The following is an 11,957-nucleotide window of genomic DNA, read 5'->3' as shown; positions in this document are numbered from 1 at the left end:
CCGCGTCATCCGGGAGATTAACTCCCAGCTGAGACAAGCGGTTGTGTAACATAGACATTTTGAGTATGTGCTCACTGTCAGAACTATTTTCCTCCATTTTACAACTGAAGAACTTGTCGGAGACTTCATATCTCTCGACTCGGGCATGAGCTTGGAAAACCATTTTCAGCTCTTCGAACATCTCATATGCTCCGTGTTTCTCAAAACGCTTTTGGAGCCCCGGTTCTAAGCTGTAAAGCATGCCGCACTGAACGAGGGAGTAATCATCAACACGTGACTGCCAAGCGTTCATAACGTCTTGGTTCTCTGGGATGGGTGCATCACCTAGCGGTGCTTCTAGGACATAATCTTTCTTGGCAGCTATGAGGATGATCCTCAGGTTCCGGACCCAGTCCGTATAGTTGCTGCCATCATCTTTCAGCTTGGTTTTCTCTAGGAACGCGTTGAAGTTGAGGGCAGCGTGGGCCATTTGATCTACAAGACATATTGTAAAGATTTTAGACTAAGTTCATGATAATTAAGTTCATCTAATCAAATTATTCAATGAACTCCCACTCAGATAGACATCCCTCTAGTCATCTAAGTGAAACATGATCGGAGTTAACTAGGCCGTGTCCGATCATCACGTGAGACGGACTATTCAACATCGGTGAACATCTTCATGTTGATCGTATCTTCTATACGACTCATGCTCGACCTTTCGGTCTTCCGTGTTCCTAGGCCATGTCTATACATGCTAGGCTCGTCAAGTCAACCTAAGTGTATTGCGCGTGTTCCGAGGCCATGTCTGTACATGCTAGGCTCGTCAACACCCGTTGTATGCGAACGTTAGAATCTATCACACCCGATCATCACGTGGTGCTTTGAAACAACGAACCATCGCAACGGTGCACAGTTAGGGGGAACACTTTCTTGAAATTATTATAAGGGATCATCTTACTTACTACCGTCGATCTAAGCAAATAAGATGTAAAACATGATAAACATCACATGCAATCAAATAGTGACATGATATGGCCAATATCATTTTGCTCCTTTGATCTCCATCTTCGGGGCGCCATGATCATCTTCGTCACCGGCATGACACCATGATCTCCATCATTGTGTCTTCATGAAGTTGTCACGCTAACGATTACTTCTACTTCTATGGCTAACGTGTTTAGCAATAAAGTAAAGTAATTTACATGGCGTTATTCAATGACACGCAGGTCATACAAAAAATAAAGACAACTCCTATGGCTCCTACCGGTTGTCATATTCATCGACATGCAAGTCGTGATTCCTATTACAAGAACATGATCAATCTCATACATCACATATATCTCATTCGTCACATCCTTTTGGCCATATCACATCACAAGGCATATGCTGCAAAAACAAGTTAGACGTCCTCTAATTGTTGTTGCAAGTTTTTTTATGTGGCTTCTATAGGTTTCTAGCAAGAACGTTTCTTACCTACGTAAAACCACAACGTGATATGCCAATTTCTATTTACCCTTCATAAGGACCCTTTTCATCGAATCTGTTTCGACTAAAGTGGGAGAGACAGACACCCGCTAGCCACCTTATGCAACTAGTGCATGTCAGTCGGTGGAACCTGTCTCACGTAAGCGTACGTGTAAGGTCGGTCCGGGCCGCTTCATCCCACAATGCTGCCGAAACAAGATAAGCCTAGTAGTGGCAAGAAAAATTGACAACATCTACGCCCACAACTGCTTTGTGTTCTACTCGTGCATAGAAACTACGCATAGGCCTGGCTCATGATGCCACTGTTGGGGATCGTTGCAGAAATTTAAAATTTTCTACGCATCACCAAGATCCATCTATGGAGTTTACTAGCAACGAGAGGGAAGGAGTGCATCTACATACCCTTGTAGATCGCGAGCGGAAGCGTTCAAGTGAACGGGGTTGATGGAGTCGTACTCGTCGTGATCCAAATCACCGATGACCGAGCGCCGAACGGACGGCACCTCCGCGTTCAACACACATACGGAGCAGCGACGTCTCCTCCTTCTTGATACAGCAAGGGGGAAGGAGAGGTTGATGGAGATCCAGCAGCACGACGGCGTGGTGGTGGAAGTAGCAGGGATCCCGGCAGGGCTTCGCCAAGCGCAAGCGGGAGGGAGAGGTGTCACGGGAGGGAGAGGGAGGCGCCAGGGGCTGTGGTGCGGCTGCCCTCCCCCCCACTATATATAGGGGTCCTGGGGGGGTGCCGCCCCCTGGAGATCCCATCTGAGGGGGGGAGGGGGCGGCGGCCAAGGGGGGGACTTGCTCCCCAAGTCAGGTGGGCGCCCCCCCACCCCCAGGGTTTCCAACCCTAGGCGCAGGGGAGGCCCATGGGGGGCGCACCAGCCCACCAGGGGCTGGTTCCCTTCCCACTTCAGCCCATGGGGCCCTCCGGGATAGGTGGCCCCACCCGGTGGACCCCCGGGACACTTCCGGTGGTCCCGGTACAATACCGGTAACCCCCGGAACTTTCCCGGTGGCCGAAACTGGACTTCCTATATATAATTCTTCACCTCCGGACCATTCCGGAACTCCTCGTGACGTCCGGGATCTCATCCAGGACTCCGAACAACTTTCGGGTTACCGCATACTAATATCTCTACAACCCTAGCGGCACCGAACCTTAAGTGTGTAGACCCTACGGGTTCGGGAGACATGCAGACATGACCGAGACGACTCTCCGGTCAATAACCAACAGCGGGATCTGGATACCCACGTTGGCTCCCACATGTTCCTCGATGATCTCATCAGATGAACCACGATGTCGAGGATTCAATCAATCCCGTATACAATTCCCTTTGTCAATCGGTACGTTACTTGCCCGAGACTCGATCGTCGGTATCCCAATACCTCGTTCAATCTCGTTACCGGCAAGTCACTTTACTCGTACCGTAATGCATGATCCCGTGACCAACCACTTGGTCACTTTGAGCTCATTATGATGATGCATTACCGAGTGGGCCCAGAGATACCTCTCCGTCAAACGGAGTGACAAATCCTAGTCTCGATTCGTGCCAACCCAACAGACACTTTCGGAGATACCCGTAGTGCACCTTTATAGCCACCCAGTTACGTTGTGACGTTTGGCACACCCAAAGCACTCCTACGGTATCCGGGAGTTGCACAATCTCATGGTCTAAGGAAATGATACTTGACAATTGGAAAAGCTCTAGCAAACGAACTACACGATCTTTGTGCTATGCTTAGGATTGGGTCTTGTCCATCACATCATTCTCCTAATGATGTGATCCCGTTATCAATGACATCCAATGTCCATAGTCAGGAAACCATGACCATCTGTTGATCAACGAGCTAGTCAACTAGAGGCTTACTAGGGACACGTTGTGGTCTATGTATTCACACATGTATTACGATTTCTGAATAACACAATTATAGCATGAACAATAGACAATTATCGTGAACAAGGAAATATAATAATAACCATTTTATTATTGCCTCTAGGGCATATTTCCAACACAACTTGCTACGATCGTTGCTTCAAAATCAAAACAAAGATAAAATACTCTTTCCTTACAACTTCAAGTGAGTGTTACTGTCTTGTGCTTATTCGGTTTCCTTTATTACTCGAGGTTATAGTAATGTAATTGATGATGAGTTATGCATGCGTGCGCAACTTCCACTTTATTCTGCTAGAGATTAAGCTTGAGCAGGGACTAGTAACCGTCATAGACTCGAGACGAAAAGATCCCGAGGAGTATGCGGCCAGGACTAAAATGCTCGAGAAGTAAGTTCAATCGATCATTATCGCACCATATCGGCAATTTTGTTCATTTCCTGATATCAAGTAATTGTTTTCTTTGTCTGGCAGGGTTTGGAAAACGTTCACCGCAGAAGCTCCGGCACTGCCGGGGGAGCTGCGATTTACACACCCGAAAGTAAGTACTACTAGCTAGTTCCGCGCATCTCCCATTGATTCTAGCTAGTTTCATCAATACCATTTAGCATGCTTGCTTATCAGTTTGATTGACCTTTATTTCTTGTAAAGTGGTTGTGGCAGGAACCCGGGAATAATTACTGTGGATACTACGTTTGCGAGTTCATCCGCCACACGACCTATGAGCGGGGCTACTCTAAAAAACAATTAGAAGTACGTAAGCAATAATATTCACAATTTTATTTTATTACCATCATTTGTGTTGAGTTTCATTCATATATATTTATTGACCCCCTTCTTCAAATTAGATGTTTCAGATGCGGGATGAACTCCTACCACAAGATCGCATACGAGCAATTCAAGAGGAATTGGCGGGATTCTTTCTTGACCACGTCATTGATAAAGACGGAGAATACCATGTGGAACTTGAGTTCAGATGTTAGGGGATTGTAAGAGATCTTATATTGTATATATGTAGCCAGTAGCGTCGGATAGATATACGAAAACTTGTTGTTCGACCAATCTCTCGGAGAAGGAGAGGTCGATCACTTCTCTCTGTATATGTTCATGACGATCTTCTGTACTTAATGGTTTCCTTCATTTGCTTACTAGCTAGCTAGCGTGTCGAGTCCTCTCTATACGTATAGTACGTAGCGTCGACCAAGCATGGAGATAAGAGAGGACACTTCTCTCTATTAGCTAGCTAACACAATATATGAAACCCCTAAATTAACCCTACAAAACCCCCAACCCCCCCTTAAAAAAAACAAAAACTCCAGCCCCTGAACTGCTGACGCGTGGATGTCTTTTGGTCCCGGTTGGTGCTACCAACCGGGACAAAAGGCCCTCCTGCCTAGGCAAGCCGCAGCGGCCACGTGGAGCCCCATCTGTCCCGGTTCGTAGAAGAACCGGAACTAAAGGTATTGGGCTTTAGTACCGACCCTTTAGTCCCGGTTCTGGAACCGGGACAAAATGGGTCTTATGAACCGGGACAAATGAGCCTTTTTCTACTAGTGCAAACTCAACCCTGTTTCATACTCCTCAATAAAACCCTATCCCGTGAACCAATCTACGGTTGGATGGGAATGACTAATGAGGACAGTGGTAACCCCAACCCACGAGGGTTCAAATCCCCGTGCTCACATCATTCCGGGATTTCCGGCGATGCACGTTCAAGCAGACGTTCCCGTCGACTACGAGGCGCATGTTGTGACTTCGTCAACCTCAAGATGATATGTGTCTGCATCTGGCGTTATGAAAAAATAAAAATAAAACCCTCTCCCAACAAATCAGTTTTAGACTTTGTGTCACATCACATAATCCCAGCAATAATGAAAAGCCAGACCCAGCACAGCCTGACACAACATCACATAATTAAAACCATAAGCAAGCTCCACGATATATCAAATCAAATCAAATCAACACGCGTTACGGTGTAAGACAACAAGAAGAAGCACCTCGAAGGAGGCCGTGGTGGTGGTGGTGGTGGACGCACCGCCAAACAAACAAACCAAATGCCTCCCCAACAGCTCTCCCCGGTTTGGATTAAAGCCTAAACCCGCCTCCGAACGCCCCCCACCCCACCCCACCCCACCACCCAATTATCCCGTCCCGTCCCATCCCCGCTAACAGCAGCAGCAATAAAGAACACCAAGAAAGAAAAAAGAGGGAAATTTTCCGCCGCATTATCATATGCTGGTATAACAGTTGTTAGTGGTTGGTGCCCGCTTTGTTTACCCATTTATTGTTTGGACCCGAGAAGAAGCAGCAGCAGAAGGTTGAAGAAGCAGCAGCAGCAAAGAAAGATATTGTAATCTCGGGTGGGAGGGATCTGATTTTGTCCCCGTGCCGGAGGAGAGAGAGAGGGAGAGAGAGGAGCAAAGATTCACCGATTTTCTTTCTCCTCTCCGCCGCTCTGTCTCTCTCCTTCCGCTATCCCCAGCCAAGATCAGCTTGCGGGGCTCGTGACAGCAATCCCTCTGCCGGCCGCTGCCTGTCCCCCGCCCTCAGGTCACCCTCCCTTTCCCCAATATTCTATCCCCCTCTCCGCATCATTGCCCCCCCTCCGCTGGCCGCGGCGGCGGCGGCAGGGGCAGAAATTCCTCGCGCATATTCGCTTGATTTTGCTGCTCTGGTTCTTGCTGCTGCTTCTTTGCTTCGGGGAATTGGGTTGTCTGATCTGAGTGGGTGCAACTGCAACCGCAACCGCAACCGATCCTTTTTCTTTATTTTTCTTTCTTTCTGTGTGGTGCTGCTGTTATCGGCTCCAATGATTGGTTGGTGAGCTTTTCTTGGCTTTTGAGTGCGGCGATAGGTATGTGGCTAGCCAGTCTCTCTGAATTACGGGGCCTCTTCTTGGTGTTTCTGCCTGGGTTCTTCAGTTCAGGAGCTGGGAGAGATTGGTAGCCCTGGCTGTGGATTTTAGTGCAGCCTAGAGTTGGGATTCTTGAGGAACTGAAGGTATTTGGGGGTTTTGGCCGCAAGTTCTTGGTTCCCCTGTTTTTGATGCCTGAAGAAATTATCCCCTCCTCACCTCTTTGGTATGGAATTCTTGGTTATCCCCTTAGAATTCGGTGTTTCTTATGCGGTATTGGTAGCTCAATCTGAGTTTCTGGTTGCTTCCCCTCCCCCAGCTACCAGTGGAGCTGGCTTTGGGGCTTGGTTACAGTGGGAACCCTTCCATCTTTGTTTGCTGATCCTTGAATCTTTCTTTCATTGGATGCCTTGATGAAACCCATGCTGATAAAGCCCTGCACCATTTGTTCTTCCGAAATCACTATGCTATCTTGTTTGCTATCTTGTATTATCTGTGCAACGGAACTCTGAGCTCTTGTCATCAGAATTTTAAGCTATTATATTCATCTTTTGCGTGTGACAACTGACAACAAGGCTGCGCCTTGGACATTGCTCCTGGTTCACCACTCCCACCTCTGTCGTATCATTGAAAATTACTTAAAATCCGAGCTGCATACAAGTATGAAAGTAGTTTCTATCTAGCCAGCCATCTGATGCCATTTCATTCATCTCTTCTTCCAGAATCATCCTGAATCATCCGTGCACGCCCGTATCTTCGGTGGTTGCTGCTGAGCTGGTGAAGGAGCCCCCGAGGAGTCCTGCGCACGCCTCGGCCATCAATAATTGATCAGACAAGGTATTGCCGGTCAGCACATAATCGTATTTCATTCAAGAACAGGCAAAAGAATAATGTTTTCTTCAGAATGATGCAGTTTTCTGGTTTGGTGGTTCCTTTGGGTGGCTTTGGCCCCTTTGGATGGTTGTGTTATTCTGGTGAAACATAAGGAATTTTCCACCGCATTCTCACCATCTTGGTGAGGAAGGTGCAAACGGCCAAGAACCTAGCTGAGCTGAGCTCATAGATGGCGGACCACCTGTACCTTTAGCCTGCAAACAAGCATCTCGCACTGTCACATTGTGTTGTCTTGTTTCCTGAGCATTGGTGCCTGTTTCTTCCATGGTACAAATGTGAAAAACAAAAATGGAACACAACGGTGGTAACTGCTGCCAAAGAGTACAAATGTGAGGTCCTGGGCTTAAATCACTCGTGATGGCTACTGTGTGTGTGTCTGTGTGTGTGTGTATCTTGTGCCCTTGCAGAAGAGACACGGCCTGAGTTTTTTTTTTCTGGAAAAAGAGAGATAAGGAATTACTATTGGTTGCATCCTCTCTTACTGTTTGAGGATAGAAGTACTTCCTTTTTCAGTTGGTTATCCTTCTTCAGTGCTATGCCCAACCCTTACTCATTTTTCCCTTTGCAGGCAGGTCAATTAAATTTTGATTGGGTTGACTTCACAAGTGGCATGCAGTTGCTTCATAAGTGAGCAGTCAAAGTTGTGACATGTCTAATTATTACTCAAGCCCAGGTGACGAAAGGGACCCGCAAACCATGTACTCACCAGACACGGGAAATGCGTCGTATCCCGTGCCGTCAGCCCTGGGGAACTTGCTCTATTCAAACAATGCATCTTCTGGACCATACACGGAATTCAGTGGCATTATCCAGCCTCAGCAGAATTTCATGGAGCTGCATGGCCATCCTTCAGAACATTCATCATCAAGGGAACCTCCTAACATGGTCACCTCGCTTACAGAGCAAAGCTCCTTCGCTCCTGTCAAAGATATGAGGAATGAGATGTTAATGCATTTCATGGATGGTGCACAGAGTGGTGGTGGTGGTGGTGATCTCATCCACAATGATGCCCATAGCAGCGCACAGCTTGATTTCGGCTTGTTGAACAACCCCAGTTCGGCGAGTGTTCCATCAGCACCAGGCCAAGGATTGTCCCTGAGCCTCAACACACATATCCTGGCACCTTCATACCCATACTGGTCCCCAAAGCCTGACTTACTGGCAACCCAATCTTACCAGGGTGATGAAAACGGAATGAAGAATATGCAGTCGGAGGCCTCACGGGCAATCAGGAATTCAAAGTATCTAAAGGCAGCACAAGAATTGCTTGACGAGATCGTCAGTGTTTGGAAGAGTATAAAGCAAAACGCGCAGAAAGACAAGGTTGAAGCAGGAAAAATGGATGGCAAAGACGCCGATGAGGTGTTGAAAAGTGAGGGGGTATCTTCTAACCCACAGGAGTCTACTGCCAATGCGGAACCTGAGATTTCTGCGGCTGAGAAACAAGAGCTCCAGAATAAGATGGCGAAACTTTTGGCCATGCTGGATGAGGTTTGTGAGACTGCCACCATAATTTACTGTCGAAATCAAACTGAAATGCCATGAAGATTTACCTTTGCTTGACTAATCACTTCAAATATACCATATGGGCTAACTTGATTTTTTGTACTCCAGTCTAAAGTTCCATAAAAATAAACTTTATTTGGTGACAGTTGCAGTTCAGAGTTTCTTTATTTTTCTCAAGAAACGCAGCTCAGAGTTTGTCATATCTCAGAAGTCAACTTGCAATGTCCTATCTTTGTTCTTAGAAAAGGCGGTGGTTGGGATTGGAATCCCACCCAATCAAGGGGCATGGACTTAATATTGACTAGAGTAACATAAACGGGTCATGATCCAAAGTTCATTCAGAATGGTTGGTTTCTAACTAGAAATTCATACATGGGGCTCCTTGAAGAAGTCGGGAGAGATGGTTCAAAAGTTTCTAAGTGGGTCTAGGCTTCTTAAGAAACCTTAGCTGCCTATATACCAACATATAACAAGGCTTAAGCTTGTGCATGCAAGTTTTTAGCTAAAGAGTCTCCAAGGAAGTACTAAGCATAGTTGGAGTAGGAACTGGAACATATATCTAACTACTATATGCTGATTAATTAGATCACCACAAAGTTCAGAAGTAAGTCATGTTAAAAATCCTATTAAAATGTCAAGTGGGCGGGAACCTAAAAGGTAAATCTCTGAGGAGCTGTCAGGAAGAATGGTATTTGTTGGTAAAGTTTTGGTATCTGAATCAGATTTGAACTAAATACAGAAACTTTGCTGAGAAATAATACTCTTTCAAAAAGGCACTCAGCAAGACAGATGTGTCCTTAACACAGGCTAAACAGGGATAGTGACTTAACTGGCAACCTGAATGCGGTGTTCTTATTTTTCAGTTAGTAGTTAGTACTTACTACACATCACATCCTCAATGAACTATTCTGAACACCAAGCTATCTTTTTTCTCAGGTTGACCGAAAGTACAAGCATTATTTCCATCAAATGCAAATTGTAGTGTCGTCTTTCGATATGATTGCTGGGTCTGGAGCTGCCAAACCTTATACCGCAGTTGCCCTTCAGACAATATCGCGGCATTTCCGATGTCTGAAGGATGCTATCAACGACCAGGTTAATGTTATCCGAAAGAAACTGGGAGAGGAGGATAATTCATCGGGTAGAGAGGGCAAGTTAACTCGCCTCCGTTACATTGATCAGCAGTTAAGGCAACAACGAGCTTTCCAACAGTATGGTATGCTACAGCAAAATGCCTGGAGGCCACAGAGGGGACTGCCTGAAAACTCAGTTTCAATTCTTCGTGCTTGGCTGTTTGAACACTTCCTTCACCCGTAAGTTGCTTATTTCTCATATACTTATCGCCACTTGCCCCTTTTCGCTTTTATTCTGAAGACACCGTTATATTTTTCAGGTATCCAAAAGATTCAGAAAAGCTAATGCTAGCGAGGCAAACTGGTTTAACAAGAAGTCAGGTATTTATGATCTTACCAAGATATCGCCACAATAAATGATTGGCATGCCTTGTTAGTACTAAAATCAATACGCACAAATAGGGGTTCGTAACTCATCTTGGTAATATGCAAGTGGTGCAAATTCTGAATCATGCTGCAGGGTTACTACTCTACTAGCATGTAGTATGTCGATAACCTGCAAATAGGCAAAATTATATTTGTTAAGTTCTGCATCAATAAACAACTTGTATTCTAGGAGAATTGGATATTTGGCTTTGAAAAATTGTGCAAATGACTTCTGGAAGACTTTGCATTCTGTGAAATGAAATCCGTTTGCTGAACTTACTTTACATCCTTCATTGTCCTAGATTTCGAACTGGTTCATCAATGCCCGTGTCCGCCTATGGAAACCGATGATCGAAGACATGTACAAAGAAGAGACCGGGGAGGCAGAGCTCGACTCAAACTCCTCCTCGGACAACTTACCAAGAAGCAAGGACAAAATGGCGTCTTGTGAAGACAAGGAAGATCTGAAATGCTCCATGAGCCAGGGTCAGGCTTACCAAACCGGTGAATTCAAAGCCAACATGGAGATGGCGGGTCTCACCGGAGCGCCGTCCAGCTTCCACAACGAGGCAAACTCTGACGACGGCTTCATGAACCTGCTGTTGAAGGACCAAAGACCGGGTGAGGCGGACGGCGGTCTCCTCCATGGCGACGAGAGCGCGCGGTTCATGGCCTACCATTTGGCGGAGCTCGGGGGATATCAGAACAGCAATGTGTCGTTGACGCTAGGATTGCAGCACGCCGAGAACAACCTTTCTGCTCCGAACGCTCACCGGCCAGGGTTCACGGCCGGCGGGGAGGAAGATATCTACAACACCGCCGCGGCTCATCCCGGCGCTGGCGCCGCCGTGGCCTCTTCGGACTATGAGTCGACGAACCAGCTGGATCAACGGCAGCAGTTTGAGCCGTCGCCCCTGCTGCACGATTTCGTGGCCTGAATGAACTGAAACGCTCGTCGGTGAACATTGGATGGAGATGATGATTATTTTGTACACCCTCTGTAAACTAATGTAAGAGCGTTTAGATCACTACTTTAGTACTCTAAACGCTCTTATATTAGTTTACGGAGGGAGTAATTTTGTAGGGCCATGATAATAACGTGCCTGGAAAAGCATGGAAATTGTAGCTGTAGTTGCATTTGGTATAGAAGAGAGAGGGTATAGCATGAAATGTATTATAAATTTGTGGGGGTGGGGTAAATAATTTTTGTAAAGATGATGGGTTATACGTGTAAAAGGTTATGACTGAAGACGAACCATCCTGTAAAAAAGTTACGGTAACGGATACTTCTGGTCAGTTATCTATCGGGCAGCCGGTGGTTGAACGAAAAGCAGAAGGACAAACCTGTAAAAATGCAATGCAGGGAACGCTTCAGATTGTGTGTGTGCATGTCAGAGCATCTCCAACCGGAGCAGCCCATACACCCTGTAGTACCAGCTTAGAAAAAAGTAATATCATTAGTGGTGTTTGAACTTGACACGGATGTTCACTTTAGTGCCTGAACTTGATAAATATGGCAAATCTTTAGTGTCTAAACTTCAAAAATATGTCAAACTAGTTCTAAACCTTGACATGAACACGGTGTTAATCCCATTTGAAGACGTAAATTACGCTGATATGGCACCGTATTCGGCTGACATGGCATGGGTCCACTTCTAGCAACGGATCAGAATTTTAGTTAAATACTACTACTGGGTCCTGCCTGTCAGTACAGAAGGAAAATTGAAATGAAAAATGGTACCTGAAGCGTGCGAGAGACCTGTGCTAGCCACTCTAACACAGCTTTATGAGATAACAAAGGCCCCTTAGTCTTAATGTACTCTACTGCGAAATACAAAGCTTG

General features: G+C 46.1%; 1 protein-coding gene across 5 annotated transcripts; it reads left to right on the top strand.

Moving 5' to 3' along the window:
• The first annotated feature begins 5,364 nt into the window (after positions 1-5,364).
• Positions 5,365-11,414, top strand: LOC109734868 (BEL1-like homeodomain protein 7). Of its 5 annotated transcripts, XM_020294046.4 has the most exons (7): positions 5,365-5,911; positions 6,938-7,052; positions 7,119-7,438; positions 7,678-8,600; positions 9,552-9,928; positions 10,009-10,069; positions 10,417-11,414. In XM_020294046.4, exons 4-7 carry the CDS (start codon positions 7,758-7,760, stop codon positions 11,050-11,052), a joined length of 1,917 nt encoding a protein of 638 aa, XP_020149635.1. In that variant the 5' UTR covers positions 5,365-5,911; positions 6,938-7,052; positions 7,119-7,438; positions 7,678-7,757; the 3' UTR covers positions 11,053-11,414. The 5 variants fall into 5 exon arrangements, with proteins under 5 accessions (XP_020149635.1, XP_020149637.1, XP_020149633.1 ...); XM_020294048.4 differs by lacking the exon at positions 7,119-7,438 and having other exon boundaries at positions 7,682-8,600; XM_020294044.4 differs by lacking the exon at positions 7,119-7,438.
• Positions 11,415-11,957: the final 543 nt, after the last annotated feature.

Source organism: Aegilops tauschii, chromosome 4 (genome assembly GCF_002575655.3).
Source record: "Aegilops tauschii subsp. strangulata cultivar AL8/78 chromosome 4, Aet v6.0, whole genome shotgun sequence".
Taxonomy (NCBI): domain Eukaryota; kingdom Viridiplantae; phylum Streptophyta; class Magnoliopsida; order Poales; family Poaceae; genus Aegilops; species Aegilops tauschii.
The sequence above is the reverse complement of the archived record's forward strand: the minus strand, read 5'-3'. Positions and strand labels throughout refer to the sequence as shown.